The 22,062-nt window shown below is 42.1% G+C and overlaps 1 protein-coding gene across 14 annotated transcripts in view; it reads right to left on the bottom strand.

Annotated features, from left to right (window-relative positions):
- Positions 1 to 1,577: 1,577 nt before the first annotated feature.
- The window catches only part of rbm47 (RNA binding motif protein 47), a 28,623-nt gene continuing 8,138 nt past the window's right edge, over positions 1,578 to 22,062 (bottom strand). For 4 of the 14 annotated variants that reach the window (XM_086120357.1, XM_086120358.1, XM_086120355.1 and 1 more), the window contains exons 3-8: positions 9,576 to 10,443; positions 8,670 to 8,997; positions 8,329 to 8,352; positions 7,736 to 7,945; positions 4,932 to 5,122; positions 1,578 to 4,665 (exon numbers count right to left, since the gene is read on the bottom strand). In XM_086120357.1, coding sequence (XP_085976483.1) covers positions 4,417 to 4,665; positions 4,932 to 5,122; positions 7,736 to 7,945; positions 8,329 to 8,352; positions 8,670 to 8,997; positions 9,576 to 10,412 — 1,839 coding nt within the window. In that variant the 5' untranslated portion in view covers positions 10,413 to 10,443 and the 3' untranslated portion in view covers positions 1,578 to 4,416. Of the gene's footprint in view, positions 4,666 to 4,931; positions 5,123 to 7,735; positions 7,946 to 8,328; positions 8,353 to 8,669; positions 8,998 to 9,575; positions 10,444 to 12,849; positions 13,002 to 17,531; positions 17,737 to 22,062 lie in introns of those variants that run through there. The other 10 variants (XM_086120359.1, XM_086120360.1, XM_086120361.1 and 7 more) reach the window with 10 other exon arrangements.

The following is a 22,062-nucleotide window of genomic DNA, read 5'->3' as shown; positions in this document are numbered from 1 at the left end:
CAGAATCTGAAATGTTATTAAGGTGTTGTTTTGACTCTTGGCTTGACCTGTCAAAGGGTTGTCACGGCGAGTTTCTCACGTGATTTGTTCGGAGCAGTTTTCAACCTGTGGGTTCTTCCTGACACTACCCCAATTATGTATGTCAACTTGGGACCAGCATTGGGTCACTGACCGGGAATCAAACATGCGCTGTCTGTGTTAAAGACAGCAACATGTCCCACTGATACCAGTGCCTGAAATGTTCTCAAGTACATCGGCCTGAGTAAATAGAAAAAAAATGAATTTTTACTGTCCATGATAAACAACGCCCTAATTGATAATTATAATTTCGGGAAGCAGGGTGTGTTACAGCAGCAACAGATTCAGAGCAGCAAGCAATTTCTCATCCATGGCCTTATTTAAGAGAAAAAACATATTACATGCCGCATGTTGTTGCTTAAGAGCTAGTTAGCTTCTGCATATTTATGCTATTAAAACAATGTGTTCCCATAATATTGGTAATGTGAACTGAGTAGCAAAATATTGTGAAACTGTCAATGATACCTTCAAAAGAACACCTTACCAGTGTGTGTTTTTTCCACATAAGACACAATTTTCAAAAGCCTGAAGCTGGTGATTTTAGGCTTGCACAAGAGGCAACACATAGCTGCGGCCTTTTGAATGAGCTGCAGCTGTTTGATGGTCTTTTGAGAGAGTCCAGTTAAAAGGCCGCTAAGGACTATGTCTATAGTTTTTAAAAAAAGACTCAAAGAGTCCTATTTTCGTGCTCAGTGCAGGTCCAGTGCAAAGTGTAGTCTAACTGTGCCTGGGTGGGGTTTTCTTTTATTTCGTATTTTGCCTGAATCCACCATGCGGTTTTCATGGAGGGCTGAATTTGTCTGCCTGCGCGTCAATCAAATACAGCAAAATCCCTGATGGGTTTCCCATGTTAACACAAGACTGTGGTGTCAGCTGACAGGTGGCGACAATTCGCTCGACTTCTGTTTTCAAATCCTCCCTCCACCCTTTGGTGTGTGCAGCCATGTTTCTAGAGCAAAGTTGATCCACAGCAATGGAGTTTATGAAACATTTGCCTAAGCGCTTGATAATAGTTGATGTACAAAGCCAAGGATATGTGTCCATTCACCAAGGTTGGTGCCAAAGTCCTCTCTGCCTTGCAAAACATTTATGATCATACCCTGCCCCCGACACCGCCATTTAAAAAAGTTTCCACTATTATGTTGTTAAAAGTTAAAGTGTGGCAGTCGTAGTTGAGAGTTTGTTCCTACAAATTTTGGGAGCGATTGTGACGCCAGTTAAAGAGTACAAGATGGAATCCAAATTCCACAACAGCATGCCGACTAAATGGATAAAAACACAACATGGTGGAACCTTTTGTTTTAATGCTTCTTAAAGTCTGCAATTTGGTATTTGATCAAAATGTTATGAAAAAAATGCATGCAAGAGATCAACATTTCACTTGAGATTTTACCTCAGTGAGATTCGTAAGATTTAACTGAGCAACTGTGTTTTGTATTTTCTTTGGTAAAAGAGGAACAAGTCAGATGAGGACCACAGACTCAGAATTGACACATTGCTGATTTTGAGAATGCTTTTATTTATCTATTTCTTACTATAAATATAACAAGTCAGAAAAAAATATTTTTTAATGCAACCCCTCTGATAGAAGTCAGTCTTCATAGGTCTACAAAGGTAAAGCACTTGTTGGCAATAAGGCACATACTCAGAGTTTATATTGTGACACCTACGGTTAAACTAGGCTTCTGTGTAGCTCCACACCAATGAGCAGTGTTTATTATGTGGGTGAAATGCAAGCAAATGAAAGAAAAGCAGTAGTTTGGAGTGAGCCACAACCAGGAAGTGACCTTTGTCAAATGCACAAACATGTTTTTAATGCCGGTTGGAGCATACGTGTTTTTATAGCTTGGCCAAGACTGGACTCCAGTTTAGTTAAAAAGCACTGTAAGGTTGTCATCTTGGAGCTTAAAGACCCACTCAAAACATAATCCAGTTCCAAATAGTAAATAAAAACAAGAATAAGAAAAAAAAAGAACAAAATACAACAACGTGAATTCTTTCAACTGTTGGACACTTTGGCAGGAAAAAAAATCTACTTTTGTTACTTCAACTTTTGAAAAATCTCTAAACAATGTTAATAAAGTTATCAAATATATTAGACCTTTTCTTCTCACTTCATACCCAACGCATGTATAATGCATATATTAATTAAATATATCCTGATGATTTGTCATCATAAAAGAAAAATAATAAAAGTAGTTGTCACCAGTTGTGGACATTTAAAATGATGAGTTGGACTAAACAAACATTTGTTCATTTATTTCTTTTGTGTCTCCTGTTCTTTCATGTATTGATGTAGTTTTTAATCATTGGCATTACAGGTAATATTTTGGTAAGTTTATGGTCCTGAGGTGGAGCACAATTCATAACTTGGGCCGTGAGCTGAAAAAGTGTGGAGGAACCCTGACTTAGACTGATAGGATCTCCTTCAGGATAATAATAACAATAATAAACAGTTAAAATAATGCACTCCCATAAAAATGACTATTGTCTCAGCATCAGGTCGGTATTTCTCCAGTTGTTTCCAGGCTGAGATCACATGTGTCGAGTTTCTTTTTACAAATGCCTATTAAAACATTCATGAGTGTAACCACAGAGGAATGATTCTACACTCTTGAAACTGCACGGTCAAAAGTACCGGTAACCCAAAGTGGGTGACATAGCTAACCCAGCACTGGGTCCAAAAGGGACTAATCCAATGACGGCTTATTTATTCAGTTGAGGATTTTACCTAGCAAGTTGAGTCGAGATTTTGATCCAACAAGATGCAAACAACTATCCATACTAATCAGCTAAATCTACAAAAGGTCAAAGTAATGAACATAACCTTTGGTAAAAGCAACCCAATCTGCTCAAAAACAACTCAGCATTTTTTAGTGTGTGACTGATGATTGACAATGCAACAGTCAAGTAGCCCGAGTCTATCTCTTCATTTGTCTCCATAGTTTGAAGGAGGGTAAAGGAATGAAGCGAATGTTGTTATATGGAGGAGGTAGCCTTGTCACGTTACCCCAATACTGCAACACCACAAATTCACCGGACTTGTGAGTCATCCTAAGTCCAGAACCATTCAAGAATCTTTCCACTTCAGACTTTATTATGAAAGGCACAGTGGAAGATTAAAAAAAAAAAAACAGACCAGGGTGGCATGAAAAGTATGTGTAAGGCACCGTGGTGAGGCCTCTTTTTAATATCCTCAGACTGCAGTATATGTAAGCTTAGTTAGCATGTAGCTAACTAATGTCCATATAGAAAAGGCCTCAAATTTATTTGCATTTTTGTTCACCTTTCACGAGTCAAAAATTGATTCTAAAAAGACAATATAAATGAGACACATTCAGTCATAGTCCCCAGTGAGAAAAAAAACATACAGTATATGTGATGTCACCATTTTTCATGTATTAAAAATGCTGTCATGTTTGCTTTCTATCTGTCCAACCCCCCCCCCCCCCCCACACACACACACACACACACATTCAACTGGGGACACATCTTCAAATAAACCAAGAAGTGTGTTCAAATAGTTCAAGCAGCGACACCGAAACGAGCAAACTAGTTATAAGCCATTGAACACACCGCTTGAAAACCTTCATTTAAAAAGAACCGCAACAACATAAACACAGCTAAATGAGCCAAATAAGTACCAAGCAGGCATGTATGTTTGAAGCATAAACATTCAATCTGCCTGGACGGACAGCATCACCAACAGCACTTGACAAGGAAAAAAAAAACAACTAAAATATAGTAGTTGAAAAAAAATACTACGACATTCATTAGTATATGCAAAACAGTTGGCTTCAGTGGTATCCTCTCGTGTCAGTAGTTCTGAACTTTTCTTCCCCCACTTGTACTTCTAAAGGTATCTTTACCTCCTAAAATACAAAGCTAAACCTACGGTATAGAACCTTAAATATGTCATCTCTTCATAAATACTTGAGTGTACCTTCAGGTTTTTGTTGCTATAGCAACCTGGTGACGAGGCCGTGGGTCACTGACAAGACGGCGTTGTTTTGTTAATTTTGTTGAGACGAGGCCGTCACCGCACCGAAGTCAACTTCCTCCATCGGCAGATCACCTCATCTAATTTGCATCAAAAATTGTGCCATGAAGTTGCCTTTGTTTAAGGTTAAACGTAGGCTCATACGTGGGGCGCGCTGTTGCACCACGTGTGCTCATACTCGTTTCTTCAAGCATCACTGCCACTTTGGGTGTGTTCAATAGTTCTCCGAATCCACAGGTGTTTACTCTTAATGGCCGCTGTTGAGAAGTTACAGGGGTGGATCAGTCACAGGCAGAATGACGCTTGTGTTTACTTCAAGCAGGCCGAGCCACCGCATATCAATACTGGTAGACGTCGTGGATGGGCAGCTGAAAGGCCGTGGCCGGGAAGGCCTGCGGCACGGCGTAGCCGGCGTAGCCTCCGTATGCCGCGGCCGCAACGGCCGCGTTCTTCTGCAGGGCAGCCAGGGCAGCTGTGTTGGCCGCATAGTTTGTGAATGGGACATATCCGGCGCTGTACAGGCCGCCGGCTGCTTGGATGCGCGGGACATTATGTGCCATGGCATAGATGGGAGTGATCGGACGACCCTGGGGAATGAAGGGCGAGAGTATTGAAGTATTCAATGCTATGTACATCCCGAACATGAACATGTTCAACAACACTAATTACAACAATTGCTCATGATGACCCTTCTAACAGTGTCAACTATAATTCAGGACCTCTATTTCCATACTCTTGACAACTCCTTCAAATAGAGGTCTAAATAATAAGCTACCAAGGAAACATGCCTGTGAAATGTGGCTGCACATTCTTCATTTGTTCATATTTTTGGGACAAGAGGTGGCGCGCATACCTGAAAAGGTGGAGGAGTGGAGACCGGCAGAACTGTGGCGGCGGCGGCAGGAGCCGAGGTGTGTTCAGGGTGTTGCATGGCCAGAGGGTTAATAAGGTGCTCCACTGCGTGCACCTTGCCCTCTTCCATCAGCTTGGCCGCGGGGGCCGCACTGAACACTGGGTACTGCCCGGCCAGAGTTGGCAATGCCACTGCAGACGGACACAGAAGTGAGTGGCGGTTTGGATCACACGTAGAAGTAAAGAAGGATGTGATGTAGCATCTGGCTAACAGCAGAAGACCAGCGCATTCAATACATCCACCCATGCTCAAAAAGACACATCGACGAAAACACAAAATGGTACAGATCAAAGAGAAGAAGCTAAAGAAGAGAATGTATGTTAGAAGAAAAGAATAGGATAAGCGGGTCGTGTTTGAATATGATTTAGAATAGAATGGTGCTCAATTTTAGATTGACCGCATTGTTTTACCACACACGCAAGCGCACACCTTTAGAATGAGCATAAGGTCATCATTGTTTCAGATGGACAAAGGTCTTTCCAATTTAGGGGTAATCCTGTGATTCCACACCCGACCAAACTACTGATTTCTCACTTATCAAAGCTCCAGTCGCGTAACAAAGCTTCAGATTTTCAAAATAGGCAAATCTTGCAATATCAATAAAAGACAAGAGTAATTATGTGGTGGGTGAGGTATTGTTTGTGTCTTGCTTCATGATGATGGAATCGATTCAATACTGGATTTATATTTCAGGATGAATGCCCATCAAATTTTACTGTTGACAACTCAACAACATTCCGCCTTCCCTCCAAGTTTTCTAGTAAAAAAAGAAAAAGTTCAACACAACTCTATTCTGTGTGTGGATATTATTTGTGAAGAAGAACCAAACATGTCCTTAAATGTTGATGCCACAGCATTTGTTTCCCCTCCATTTATATACATAGTATCCCCGTGTGCTTACAGGTACATAAGCCATTTTATTTTTTAATATACTTGCATATATAAACCAAGAGTTGAAATGGAGGAAAACAACGTAATCAATAAAACACCGGACGAAAAAAAATACGCATCAGCATAGTTTTGTGTCGACTCGAATAGACATATGCAAGTCTGCGTCTGAAACACGGAGACACTGAACATAGTTCCACCTCCAACTGCAGTGAAGCCAAGAATAAAAGGTACTGCTGGATAATGGCACGTTCCGTTACCATTGTAAAGCTAATTACAAACACCCTGCAGTTGAGTAAAGTCCCGCCCTTAACCACTGCCCAAGGAAACTTGACACATGGCAGTACGGTTGTCCCATCTTGACGTTAGGTTCGGAATGTCAACTTTCGTTTTCATCTGTAGTTGGTGACAACGTCATCAGTCATTCATTTGAATCAGCAGGAAGTCACGCAAACAATAATTGAACATTGTGCACTTACTGTCACTAATGTTGCTATTTTGTGTGACTGTTCCTCTTTTCGATGAGAAATCAGAAGAGTGGACACAGAAATGAATTTAAAAAAAAAGAAAATGCCTGTGAGACAGGTTTGAATTTTGATTCCAGTCTTGACTGAATGTGTTAAGAGGTGTTTTCAACAGAGAACAACTTTCACTTTTTGCTGGCAAAAAAAAAAAAAAGAAAACCAACAAGAAAAAATACACCCATGTTTTTAGAGTTGGATTAGATATGAAACTACAATTCAGTCAAAAGCTGGAGTTGCAAGGTTGAAAAGAAAAAGTTAACATTATTTACAATTCAATGTTCAGACAGACAACACCACCGAGGGATCAATTATTTTGTACTTATTGTCATTATTTATTTTGCATTGTCGCCCAAATGTTCCTATTCATCTTTTCAAATTGATTTAAATTAATGATAAAGCAAATCGTTATTACTGGACTTCCTGGGTCCTATTTTCTCAAGCTAGCATGGAACGTTGGTTCCAATGCAGCCACCTTGTGAGCCCTTAACGTACAGTAGTAACCTGACACTCCAGATGTCCTGTTTTACCAAAGATTGTTTTTGTTTTTTTTCACATCCATGTGTTTAAAAGCCAATTGAGATTGTCTGGGAAATGTCAAGCGCTTGTACAACTGCTGTTCGTTACATCACGCTGCAATTACATGAAAGGGTAAAAAAAAAAAAAAAAATGCTAGCTTGACAGGTTTATCACCGTGAAAGCATACCGGTATTTTCCATCAAGATAGATGTTCCATTGCTCAGTTGTCTCACTTGTTTTAGTTGAGAAATATTTTCTGGGATCCAAAACTATCTAGCTTACCTAACCAGTTCTGATTAAACTGCTGCTCTGACAACATCAACGCACACCTTTTTGATGCATTGCGCTTTTCGGTACATTGAAACTGAGAAGAAACCCACCGTCTCATGCTTGATATGTGATTTGATTAGATTTCCTGTCATAAATTTCAAACCCTTGTTCTTGAATGTACAGCCAATTTACATGGTGATTAGGTCAATGTTGTTATCAGTCTGAACATTCCGTAGGACAATTTGCTTTTTTTGCATTAACAGCAAATAGCAGTTACCGTTCGATCACGCGAGAAAGCCAATCTTTCTTCTTTGAATCAATCAGCAACGGCAGCCATTTAGCATGTCCATCCGGCAACAACTATTATTTTGATTTCGACAGAAAGACAGAAAGAACGAGTTCTTACAGAAATACATGAAACGACCATCAATGTCATTGCCTGTATTCTATGCAAGAACGGTGCGAGAAGAGGAAGGAGACGGAAAGGGTTTAGTAAAGGCTTTTGAGATGGGTGAGGGTAGGGATGGCTATGTCTATCTCACTGACTTGTGCCTGGTTTGATGGCAACTGGGTTGACGGAGGCAGCAAGCTCCAGACTGGGCATCAGTTCATAGGACTTTTCGGGCAGCTTGGTCTTACCCTCATGGTAGCGGCTGTAGATGCCACGACCGGCAGAGTAACCCCCCAGGTATGACCCCCGAGGACCAGGGGTACGGTTACCCGTGGCGGCGCGACCACGACCTCGCACAGTACCTGCTTGAATACAACAGGTCATCGGATTACTGGGGTAATGTTTTGGGACTCTGTTGAAATTCTTGCGATAGACAACATGCTAATGGACAAGGATGAGATGTCATTTTGCAGTGCTTATGCAAATGGAATAATATAAAAAAAATGGTGGTTTGAGCTCGGAGTGTAGCTATTGAAGGGCCACTTGATTCTCTTTCAGGTGCAAAGTTCTGACTTGTAAATTGTGTCTGGGCTCCGTGACGTTCTATGCCATGTTGTGGATATTCAACCATGAGATGGCGGAAGAAGACAGCGTAGCAGGAAAGGGATGGTGTTAGAAAATGTATAGTTGGTCACATAGCAAGAAGGCTAAATGTTCATTGGGAAAATAAGTAGAAATGAGCGATTACCATTGTTCTGTATCAATGAGGTTCCTTTGGAGAGAAAACCAAAACACAATGATTGTTGAAAGTCAGATCGATTTTCCTGCTTCCACCATATTCAATCAATCATCCAAGATAACGAGATTCACTTTCATGACGTCATCACCCCTGTTGTTGTCTCTCGTGATTCGAAGGACAGACCTTCATCTATTCAAGTTTATCTTGATCAAGATTGAGTTTCCCTTAAATTTGAAGTGCTTATTGCATCATAGGCGACTTAACGTAATTAGAAGTTTTTAGCGATGAGCAACTACCAACATTCACAAAAACATTTAGTGTTTTGGTCTCTGACACTAAAGTGCTCTAACCTTTCACAAAGTAGTCCCTGTTCGGTCCGATGAGTGGGTTGTAGGGATAACCATAGTAGGCCAATGTGTAAGGGTCACACTGGTAGACGTAGTTTTGCTGTGGAGCTTCCGGAGTAGCAGAAACCCCCTTTGATGCCTTCTGGCGAGAGTACTGCTCTTTGTCAACTGGCTTGGCGAGTGTGACCTCAATGCAGGAGCCCTCCACCTCAGTTCCATTCAGGTGGTCCATGGCCAGCACGGCATCATCGCGGGATGTGAAGTGAACAAAGGCGTAGTCACGGATTTTCTTCACTCGCTCTACACAACCTGGGTTCCACTGACTAAACACCTGGTTGATGAAGAAAATACCATTGTTGTTTCTTGAACCAAAGTCAATGTGATTCGCTAAAGTGTTCCATTTACAGTAATCCCTCGCTGTGACACGGTCCATCTTTCAGGGCTTCGATGTTTCATGGAATTTTATGTGCATTTTTTTTTTGTTCTTTATTTATTTATTTATATTTTATAGTGCATTGTGTGGTGCATCCTGGTTGGCTAAGGAACTGTCGATTAATGTCAACAGTCCCTGTATCTCATCAATGTACAGCTTGTCAAATTTTCTCCATCACAAAACCCACAATGTCGACAAAACTCTCAATTTGTAAGAAAATGTGTGTGTGTGTGTGTATATATATATATATATATATATATATATATATGTAGATATATAGATAGATGGGTAGATTTGTTTTTCATGTTTGGGCCTGAAAAAATGTTTCATCTTTGGTTTCATCCAATACAGTATTGTATGCATAATACTTAAAGAAAAATTAAGATGACTACTTCACGGATTTCACTTGTCACGGGTTCTTTTTGGAACGCAAGCCCCGTGATAAACGATGGAGTACTACTGCCAAGGCAACCTACCTGTTTAATTGTTTCCTCGCTGGTCTCCATCATAAGATTCCTGACGTAGAGTATTTTCACAGTCTCCATGACATCTTCATCCACATCAATTTCTGGCTCTGCCCAGTCCACCGCAATCTGGTGACCCCACAGCTGAATGCGTCCAGGCATCAGTTTCCTGCGGGCCATGGCGGCCGCACGGTGCGACTCGTATTCTACAAAGGCAAAGCCACGGTTCTTCATCTTGTCTGCAGCGCTGGCGTAAACAATCACATCTAGCACGCCCTCTGTCACCTTGGAGACCTCCTCCAGAATCTCCTCACGCTTTTTGGTCTTGGGGATACCGCCAATGAAAAGACGGCAGTTGTCTACAGAGGAGCAGACCCCGAGGAGCCGTCCGGGCCGCACCTCGTAGTTGTTGAGTTCCCGCACAGCCCGTTTGGCTTCGTGTTTCTCAGTGTACATCACAAAAGCATAGCCCCGATTCTTCCCATCAAAGTCCATCATGAGGCGCATCTCATAGATGCGTCCCACAGACTCGAACACGGGAACGAGCTCATCCTCATAAACATCTCTTGGGATCTTCCCCACGAAAATTTCACATCCCCTCGGTGGAGATGGGCCGTTCCAACCGGGAGGGGGCCCGTATTTGCGTTGGCCATTTTCCTGGACCATACCGTAGCCAGTGCGCTCCATCAAAGCCACCAGTGCAGCCTCATTGGGAGTCCCTACGACACCCTCCGGAATGTTGATCTGTCCGAGGAGAGCGTGGTGGGGGGCACCGGTGGATTTGCAAAGCTTGGAGGGGGCAGTATTGTTGCTCATGGTTGAAGAGGAAGCAGGATCTTCGGCTGTCATTCTGACAAAAACATCCAATTAGAGCTGTGGCCTGAGGGAGGCAAAGAGATTGGGAGAAATTAGTCTTTGGTTCTTGTCAAATATTGAATGACATTTAAGCATATATTATTTGTAATTCCTGAATAAAATTCACGATGTCAAAGATGATTAGAAACCAAGACAAGAGGTCGTTTGGTGGGCTTATAACGTGACAATCGTCCATAAATGCGCACGCTGCCTCACGCTATCAGTCGTTTTACAACCCTGTTTTGTTCGCTCCATAAGACTCTTTTCTGATCTCTGACCCCAATAAGGGAGATTGGCAAGTCATAAACCCTTCAACATTCGTTCAAGGTTCACCGAGGTCGGCTCTGTCACATGTTCACGATGACCGAGTGGTGCTGGCACGGCTGATCTTACATGCACTGTACCTCCATGCACATTTAACTGTTTGTCACACTGTAGCTGCAAGAGATTGTTGGATATTCAACGCCCTGTGCTCAATATGAATGTCATACTGTACAGTGTGTTTGTGTGTGTGAGTGCATTCTCTTATTTTAATACTTTACCCGCATAAAAAGCACTGAGAACAATCAGCTTCCTAAGCGTAAACCTCTTATATCACAACACTGGCGGCATTCAGAAAGCAAAAATGCACAGCATTAAGTCTGTAATCACCACAATGTGAGGCAACCAATCATCTTGGACCATGTGTGTGTGGGGGGGGGGGGGGGGTTGCTTCTTTCGATTGTTCGGACATTTGATCATGAGCACGAGGCGGTCAACAAAGGTTAAAAAAAAACTACAAAGCCAAGCAACCATGGTAACGCAAGCATTCATTTGCCTGAACCAATATCCCAGCACCTCCATCCAACACACACACACACACACCTGCTCTCTGCTACCTTACAGCCTATGAACTACAAACACCCTAGATTGTAATTTATGAACAAATCAACGTAATATACTCTAATAAGAATCAAGATTCTTTAGTGAATGCAGAAGGGCAGGAGCCAAGAGTGACGAAACCAGATGTTGCTTATTTTCTGTCTTTTGTCATTTGCCGAGCGTGACGAGGTCAAGGTGACATATCCGACCATTTTATAAACCTGTTCCTGTTGTTTTTCTTGATGATTAAGCAAGTGAGCTTCATAAGCCTAAAACAAACAGTAGTCAAAAGGATTATTAAAACGCAAGGAAGGACCACAGCTCTCAGACAGTGCAGACCATTGAAATTAGTCTAACCCAATCACGACTCTGTGTGTGCTCGTGAGTGTGTGTGTGTGTGTGTTGGGTAAGAGCTGCAACAGGTAGATGATTAACCTACGACCACAAATTGTAGCTTTTACTCAAAAGTGAGCTTTACTCCCAGCACCAAAATCACATTTTCAGAGCGAGACAACAACACAAGAGTAAAGAACACACACTATCTCCCATCTCATCTGTCTACTATCTCATCTGATTTAGCGACAACAAGATCCCGTCAAACCTTCAAGACCGACCGTGAAGTCATTCGACAGCTCTGAAAGGGCGATGGCTTGATTGGCTAATCTTGTCAGGTTAAGAGTCACCATCATGGCTTTGAGAGATCAGCCTCGTGTTTATAATTGATAGAAGCACCTGATTCCTTGCGCATTAACAACGTGTCATAGAGGACCACATTGTTTTATGAGTGCAGAGAAGGCTTTTACAAGCATCCTTCCTCTGGACTAAGCCATAAAGCTGAACTCATTTTACCCATTGGAAATAGAGCTTGGCATTGACCCATAATTCCACACAGTAGGGGGAAAAAAAGATTAAGAATATACTGTAGGCCTAGAATGACTCTCTGTGAGCTACAATATGTATATTAAAGCTGGCCATCATCAGGGCACACACACAATATACTGTATTCTAATCGAACAGCGATATCAGTAATTCTGCCTTCGAAAAGATCACAAGTTTTACCAAGGTATCCATTGAACAAAGCAATATTTTGTTCCCGTGTATTTTGCAAGTAAATCACTGCAGTAAATTCAGCAACCTTTATAATTGTGCGTTTAATTCACACTGGTGTAGAAGTGCAGCACTTCATACTTGGATGTTTCTAAATTTCAGCTTAGCTCCATTTGGATCTGTACATGTTGTGCACAGAGGTTTGTAGGACAAATTGAATGTATTCTGTAAAAGAAAATGAAATCTTTCCGTTTCCATCCAAAGGTGACGCTACAAACAGGCCCGAGTTGCCATGCTACGCTTCAAGGAACCACAAACAAAAACATTACACTACTTTGACACACACGGATGCATTTTCACACAGCCTCGGGTGAAAAGAGCTCAAATTTCCCTTTGTGGCTTGTTGCAAATGTTATTCTGACCGAAGCAAGAGAGAGGCAAGGTGAAGTCTGAAAGATACGGATGCAAAAAAAAAGAGAAGACGGAAGAGAAGCCGATAATGCTGAGAAGGGATGATAGCTACCAAAGTTGCTTAACAGCACTCCACCGCTGGGCCGTCTGCTCTAAGGAGTGCTGGTCCACCTCCATGACAGACAGGTTCAGCGGGGCACTGAACACACATGGACCGGCCTCCTCTACACAAACACTGCAAGCATGAGCGCTGATCAGGGTGGAGCTTGAACAGGTACAAATCTGTGTATGGTATGTGTGCATGTGTGAGAGAGAGAGAGAGAGAGTGAAGGGGAGATGGCTGATGGGAAATGCAGTCGTCTTTTCTGCTTAGAGATGCAGAAAAGCAAAGGTGGAAAATAACAGGAAGCGTTTAGAAGCTTTTAGGAACATCCTCTAGTTTTTCAGGAGGGGGGGTTGCTGGATGATTTCTGTCCTGTCTGCACAAGACGTGAGCATCTTTGGCCATGTAAGACTTTTTTTTCCATTTTTTTTTTTCCAGTCAGCATCTTAACTTAAGCAAACAATACACGCCTTCCTGGGCAGCTAAGAGCAGAGGGAGAGAGAAAGAAGGGTGCAAAGTCCCAAATGAGAGGGCTTGGCTTGCTCTTGTAGGTTCTGTCTTTAAAAAAAGTGCTCTCAAGAGCAAGAAGAGAGGGAGTGAAGGACAAACTAGAGGAGATGGGGTGAAATCAAGTGGGTGAGATTAAAGTCTCGGTGTGTGGTCAACAGTTTGCTTGAGTATCAGCTGCTATTGAAACTGGCTCCACTCCTTAACGACCGGGAAAACAACTGATAAGGAAGTCTAAGCAGCACCAAGAACAAAGAGAAACGCTGAACAAATTCCTTAGCATGGCTTTAAATGTAAAAAAAAAAAAAGAAAAAAACATCTCTTCAGGTGTTCTGAGGTGAGGGGGGGGGGGGGTGGGCTGAATCTAAAACGATCAATGGTTAACTGTGTAGCGCCCCCAGGGAAACCTACCCAGAAAAATATCTACCACTCACTCACTAAATACTTTAATACTCAATTATTGCCTTGTATGATAATATGACCGCAGGTGAAATGTCAAATGTGTGTAGAATTTGAAGGGCTTGGACAATTTGATGACCACTCAATTGATCAAATATCGTACTGCCGGATACGCACAATTTATCATAGCTGTTCCCTTTTCTGGTTGACTATTGTGATCCCAATTGTTTCGGTATGGTGCATTAAAACAGCAAATTGTGTTGATCTGACTCTACCTCAGCTTGTTGAAACGAGGTTTTAAAAACTTAGAATATTTGTTTGTAAAGCTGTGACACATACTTCAACAAATAATTTTTATAGAAGTTCAGTGACTGTTATGTTAAAGGCTTGTAAAGTTTTTTTTTTTAATGGGTTAACAAAGTTGCTGAGTCTAGTTAAACCCCAATGATTTGTTACCCTCTTGAGCAAAATGTTAGTGCAAATATCTATAATGATTTATTTTGAAATGTCTTGACATGTACAAACTGTAATGGGACAACAGGTTAAACGGAGTTAAAGTTGTCACTGTATGACTTTGTTCTCTGTTGAGGCCAGGGCCACAAGAGCACATACACACACACACACACACACACACACACACACACACACACACACACACACACACACACACACACACACACACACACACACACACACACACACACACACACACACAAGAGCACATACACAAAAATTTGCCAAGCAGACAAAAAGGCAGGAATAAAGTCAGCAATAAAACAGTGCTGCTAATCAGTATCTTGGCCTGTGAGCCAGTTTGGTTCTGCAAGTCATCCATGAAAGTAAATAAGTAGCATGTCACGTGTGTAAAGGGTCGCAGAGAGCGACGTGACCTGCAGGAGTGCTGCGTTTCGGCTCGCGCTGGACTTTCCAGGAAGCACTTCCTCCCGGTCATATGCAGACACTGAGAAACAGCTTCAACACTTTCAAAGAAAACAATTTCCTCTGGTGATTTCCAACGCATCGCTTTGAGAACACAGATGTCGGTTTTATTAGTAAAAAGTGATGACAAAGTCCACTAAACACCAAAAGAGATTAGATATTTCGTGTCTCTTGTGCATTCTCCAAGTGAACGAGTGAGCAAGTGAAACAAAGAACTTGATGAAGGAGAAGCGAGAACTGTGGCTAACCCTTGAGGACACATGATGTCCTCACAGCGGAGGTTCACACAGTACGTCTGTCAACACGCTGACGGCCATCCAGGAGAACTGCATGGCTGAGTACAGTCACACTAATAATTTAGTCATGAGACAATTTGACAAGCCTTTCATATGTTTATGTTGCTCTCTGTACCTTTGGTGAGAGATAGAGTATGTGTCTTGGGTACTGGGCACTTTACAGAGATGCACAGTACTGAAAATTACATTACAAAATGATAAACTGGGCAGCATGGTGTAGGAGTGTTGACATGTCTGTGTCACAGTTCTGAGGATTGAGATTTGAATCTTGACTCCAGACTATCTGTGTGGAGTTAGCATCCACCCATTTTCTAATCCGTTTATCCTCGGGGGCATGCTGCAGCCTATCCTAGCCGTCTTCGGGCAGTCGGCGGAGTACACCCTGAACTGGTTGCCAGCCAATCGCAGGGCACACAGAGACAAACAACTATTCGCACTCACAATCACACCTAGAGACAAATTAGAGTACAGTATTCCATCAACCTGCCACGCATGTTTTTGGAATGTGGGAGGAAACCAGAGTACCCGGAGGAAAGGAGAACATGGGCCGGCGTGCTAGCCAGTCGACTGGAGTTAGCATGTTCTCAAAATCCTTTCCATCCCCAAATGTATTTTTCATGTCTCATTCAGTCATTCTGTTCGCTGGATTGAACCACCGAGCGGGAGGATGGATGGATGGATGACTAAATGACAGCTACTAACATTGGAACGCAATGAAAAACGTCAATGCTAGCATTTTTACACATTACAGCCGTGCTCAACATTGAAAACTGAGTGGCTAATTGACAAACCGACTGAGATTCTCACATTCCTATGCTTAACACTGGCTAGAGTTTATAGCCCTGCACATTGTACAGTGATCCAGTACAAGAGCTGTCAGATTTTGATAATAAAGAGAATAATGATTCTTTTTTTTTCATGTTGATTCCGATTAAGAATATCGGCTCTTATATTGGTTCTTACATGTTGCAAGTGAATCTAATGGAGTGTCCCACTTGTGTATTTCTTCACTGCTCTGTTTGTCTTCCATCCACGTAGTTGGCACCATCATTCATCCGGCTCACTCAAGCTCAAATAGTCGGGGTGGGGTGTTTTTTATTTTATTTTTTGTCATGACGGGGGGGGGGGGGGGGGTTTGATGGCAAGGTAACGTACAGAACTTTGATGACCATCGGGTGCGGGGTGTGACATATGCAGGAGACTAACTGCCCCCCCACACCCCCTCCCATGATCTCGTCAGGCCTCCCTCGGAGCTCGAGAGCCCTTCAAAAGTGAAGTGAATGTGGCCTGAAGAATTTCAGGTCAGACGGAGTGCGTGTGCGACTGCCCGCAGCCCGTTCCCACTTCACCGCGGAGGGATGATTCCAGCTCATTTACCCAAAGAGCCCCCCCCCCCCACACATCCCCTGCCTTAAGGAGCCACTCAAAACCACAGCAATGAAACCGTACGCCTTCAACTCAAAACAGAGCATTCAGATTGTCTGATTGAACCATCACTTGAACCCAGATTCAAACCCTAATAATAAATTGCAGAAGAAAGTTAGGATCTGAGCTGTTTGTGTCACCTACAAAACACACGTCACCAATAATAAGATTTTGCTTTGGGTCCAGCCAAAAGGAGCTTTGCCTTCTTGGCCAAACACATTCCTTGAGTTAATCAGCTGGCCTGACAAAGGCAAGGGACAACAACTTGAAGACAATTATTACAGCTGACAACGACATCATAACTCACTCCCCAGGTGGACACTGGAAAGAAACACTTGATCACATTGTGACTTGGTTGGATGACTCAAACAAGGAAATATGAACAGCTTCATTTTTACATTTTTGCCATTGTCCTCCAACATTACTCCTCGCCCATCGTCATCAAACACTGGCCCACCCATTCAACAAACACATCTCGAAACGTGTGTCAGGATCCACGTGTGTAAACGGCCAATTGTAGTCAACACAACGTTGAGAGCCTTTCTCGCAAAGAAGTAGCATGAAAAGTGTTGTCGTGACATGTTTGGTTTTGCATTTGATGTAGATCACACTATTTCACAACACACGCACACACTTATGGATACAACAAGCAGCTCTTTAGTGAGGTAAAAGTTCACAAGATTACATGTATCGGCACTGAACACACGCACTCATAACAAAGTCTCCTCATGCCACTCCACTGGTTCCACTGGTTTCATTGTGAAGGACAGAATGATCTCCAGTCCAATTCACCATTGCTTTCAGGTGCTCTGCACCACATTGACAATGATTTTTCACTGACTGACTGGCAAAATGAGGAAATCCAACAATAAAGATTCCTCTCAATGCAGCGGAGCATTGAAATATACTAAATTCATGTCCAAATTACAAAGCAGTTGATTTCATGACCCTTTAACGGCTGCTTACTGAAGGTTCATTGAAGATGTGCCTTTAAACCATTCATGACGAGGAGAAATAGTGTTCAGACAGTTGCAAAATTTTGGTCCCGAACATGCTATTTGAATTTTGCTGCTCGAAGACACTAAGAAAGAGAGAAGACATGAAGTTGAAAGTCATCAACTGTACCTGTGGGCCACACTGAGGGGCATTGATGTCAACAAACAGGTGGTCGAAGAGGCAACCTTTGCGTTTGGAGTTTTTCTTCTTTGATTTTGGTGCCGATAAAAAGTAAGATGCAACGAAGCGGAGCAGCTCCCTGCCTGCCTGCTCCTGTCACTGCAAATGTGGAGGTAAGTAAAGGTGCTTTAGTGTTTACTCATTCTCAATGGGCAGAAAAGAGAGGTGGGGCCATTCAGCGCAGGTAACCCCCCCCCCCCACACACACACACACACCAGCACCACCTATTTATTCTCTTTAACCTCTCTCTCAGCTGATAAGAATTAAGACAAAGGGGAGGGCAAGGCAGAAAAGGGCAGAGGTTGTGACAAGAACTGGTGAGTGGAAGCAATCAGGGTAAAGCTTGTCAGACAACCTGTAAATGTGTTTACGGCGCTATCTCGCACACGTGACTGACCTCTTAAGGAAAGATTTCCCAAAAATGACCAAGTAAAAAAAAAAAAAGATAAGGGTGCTTTCTTTGTGATGTTCAAATAGTTCAAGTCCACTCTACAGTTTTCGAACCGATTTATTCTGACATGGATGAAAAAAAATGCAATCTAACATGCAGGCCAAAGCCAGTAGTTGACAATGCCACTCTGTCGATAGACATCGGACCAGTGCGCACCCTGAGGATACGCGCTCATGGCAGGCAGGGGAGACAAAATAATGATTACAATAAATTATGCTATTTTCTGTGTGCAGTCGAGAAAAAACAAACAAACAAGAGCACATCCACATAAGGTATATTTTGTCAGTTTGTAATCGTTGATTCAGAGTTCAATCTGTTTTGCTCATGCAAGATCTGTTATGAATTGAGTCCTCATTATCTTGTCAGAATTTAGCATGTTGTGAAACTATTGTGTACAGGTTTTTTTTCCAGTTGTGCAAAGTTATTAAAATGGGATTTGTATACCCTTGACAGGAAAATGCATTCATACCTTATACTTTTGTGCTGAAGTAAATTTAATCTATATTTTGTTTAGCTTTCATTTAAGGAGTTCAAATCACAGTATATCAGCGTATTTTAATACCTCAACTGTGAGTTTTTGGGGGGGGGGGGGTTTGGTTTGTTTTCTTTTTGAAACATTGACAGATGAGCTGCAGGAAAATATTGTTCAGCTGTGTCGTGAGACGAAAGTCCAGATTGTAAGTCACTAATACTAACAGCTTTGAAATAATAGAGGAGCACTTGGACGCTCCGTAGTTAGAACCGAATAAAGGTTTCGCTTCTGGAAATTTGGCAGGATGTGATGAGATTGCAGTGGCCATTGTGCAATTTCCAGGTCAGCTGACACGGTTTCATCTTTTGTACTCTGAATTCATTCAATATGTTGAGTACATTTAAAAGTTTTCCCTTCTGACAGTCCACCCAAAAAGGGTCACCTTGTTTTCAGGTAACAAGAAAGGAAAACCGAGCAAAATCTGAAGCTGCATGGTTTTCATTGGCAGGCAATCATAAAATAGACAAAATCTGAACCAACAGGTAAACTATTTTTTAATAGATGGTAAAGTCAAACCTTTCACAAGACCAATAGTATTATGTATTATAGTATTATGTAGTATTTAGCCTCACAAGGGTGGCAGAGGGTGCTGGAGCCTATCCCAGCCATCTTTGGGCAGTGGGCGGGGGGCACCCTGAACCGGTCGCCGGCCAATCGCAGGGCACACAGAGACGAACAACTATCCGCGCTCGCACTCACACCTTGGGACAATTTAGGATGTTCCATCAGCCTGCCACGAATGTTTTTGGAATGTGGGAGGAAACCGGAGTACCCGGAGAAAACCCACGCAGGCCTGGGGAGAACATGCAAACTCCACACAGGAAGGAACCCGGTACCTCTGCACTGTGAAGCCGATGTGCTAACCACTGGACCACCGGGGCCCATAGTCTTATATTAAAAAAAATATATGCAGCCTTCACGATGGGTGGATAAAAATATTAAATATGTAGGTCAAATATCACAGGTCCACAAAAATGTACAAAACTATTCTTGATGATTTGTTTGTTCAGATTCCGAATCTGCCCTTGTTTTTTCTCTTGCACATTAGGTTTAATTAATAATGACAATATTAACAATAATTATTATTATTATTAGTAGTAGTATTATTATTAATATGTGTAATATTTCTGAATTAAGGGGTGGGTTCAGCCACATGAGGATTGTTTTGTGAAATGCCATAGCTATAAATTCCAACATGTGCAAAAATCCATATCGAGCAAGCTTCATACTTAAAAATAACAAATGTAAATATCTCAAAACCCTGATGTGCTAAAAAAAAGTAATGACATTTCTTCTAAATCAGCGTCAAAAATACATTTAGGAAGAGATAAAGCCAGCTCTGATTAAAATTTGTCGTTGTGTATTTGGTAAGCTCGTGCGAAAGACAGAAAGTCCTGGTCAACATTTACTGATCATGAACAGAATCAAATAAATAAATCAATATAAAAGAAAAACTGGCATGGACAAAAGTAATGGTACCCTAAGATCAAATTTGTTGCATGCATCTGAGGAAACCACTGCAGTCAAATGATTTCTCTAACACTCAATGAGACCGTTAAAGTATTTCCCGGCGCCAGCTGCCTCTTGTGACAAGGGTGCCATCTTCAGACAACATGTTTTGGCTACTTCACAGATGCTCAATAGAATTTACATCAGGCCTCATGGAAGGTCACTTCAAAATAGTGAAATATTATTTTTTTTTCTCGTTCTGAGCCACTGTTGGGTTTTTCCAGCCATGTGGACTGGCACTTAATTGTATACGAGGACCCACGACTTGTGAATAAGAACGAGCTTTCTGACACTGGGCACATTTAGAATGCCTTCAGAAACTTGAAATTTAATTTCACCCTGCATAGATTCCAGACATCCGGTACCAGATGAAGCAAAATGGCATCAGAACATAATCAACACTTCTCTGTGGAGTAGGTGCAGTGTTCTATTCTTTGTATTCTTCATTTTGACGCCTATAAACTAAAAGCTTTGCGGCCTGTCAAAAAGCCTTTTTGCTAATTCCAGTCTTGCCGGTTTTAAATCAGTTCCATTATAAGTTGTGTGCAACGCCGTCAAATATTTTATATCTCAAGTTAAAATCTGTCAATGCAGCACCAGGTTTGTCCTTAAGTCTACTTTTCAGAGGCGGATCATTGATTGACCACAATGATCACTCAGAAGCAGGCTGGATATCCAAAGTGATTTGGACAATTCATTTTCAGCCCTAACTCGACTTTGCCACACTTAAACACATTAGGAAACAAAACAGTCTGCAATATAGACTAAACACAGGGCATTCCAGTCATTTTTGTCAGACGCATACAAGGGATGTGTGGAAGTTGAAACGCGACTTTAAACAATCTTTAGTGCGCAAGCACAACACTATTATCACTTGCCGTGCAATTGCCGTAGTACGGGTGACACATTAACCAATGGCTCTGTTAATGAAGGACAAGCCATCACTGATTCTCCATTTTGGGTAGGCACACAAACACACACACACACAGAGGCTTCGCGCGCACAAATAGAGCAAAGTTTGCAAACGGACAAAATCTGTGGTCCCGTCAACATTGTGAAATCGGGAGTGAAGGCCAGGCAAAGTCATAAAGCTATTTAGGAGGCGGGGGAGAGCCCAATTCAGAGATGCTATATAGCAGAAATACACATCCAGTCAAGACAAGCTCATGTGTACTGAGTGACACCTGCACATGCTTTTTTTATTTTTATTTTATTTATTTTTTTGAGGAGAACAAGAAATAGAGCCAATTCCTCCTTTTGAGCAGCAAATGTAAGAAATTCACATGCAACCAGACACAGGTATGGAGGTGATAGTTATAGAACTGGCCATACATGCCTGCTATGAAACAAAACACGCACAAATAGTGGTATAATGGCCAGTGTGTGTCATCAAATAACTCCAATATAGTCTTTGCATGCTCATCCTTAACTTTATGCGGAGTGTCATTTTCAGTAAGAGCATTTTGCTGCATCAAAAATGCTCATAAGGTTCCATATATATATATAAACATGTGCGCCCAGAGAAATTTAAAAAAAATCTGCTGATGCCGAAATGCCACTGTCAGTAAAACAACACTTCCCAAAAGGGAAATGTGTGTTCAGTTGTAACACTTCCTCATTCAAAGGCTTCACCTCACATCCTGAAACAAGTCAGCCAATCGAAATGTCCCCCCCGCTTATCATTAACAAAAAGGACTCAGCACAATTATAGTGCTTTTCTGCCCCCCCCCCCCCACACACACAGGATCTAACATTTTCCTCTCCATCCTGGTGTGAGTCGAGTCCTCTTTTGCCTTCTCGCTTGTCAGCTGACCCTCCCGTCATGTGGCGAGCGGCGAGCCAATAGCAGATCATGCGCAATCAATGCCAAGGTCAAGGATAAGGAAGGAGAGAAATAATAACAAGTTGGGGGGAGCAAAACAACTCAGGAAAAGTATAAAGTCAAATAAATGCAGATGACTCGTCTGACCGCTGAGCATTTAACCGC

The sequence above is a fragment of the Hippocampus guttulatus genome, chromosome 9 (genome assembly GCF_054856545.1).
Source record: "Hippocampus guttulatus isolate MCC_2025c chromosome 9, RoL_Hgut_1.0, whole genome shotgun sequence".
NCBI classification, from domain to species: domain Eukaryota; kingdom Metazoa; phylum Chordata; class Actinopteri; order Syngnathiformes; family Syngnathidae; genus Hippocampus; species Hippocampus guttulatus.
This window is presented reverse-complemented; position numbering and strand designations above follow the sequence as displayed.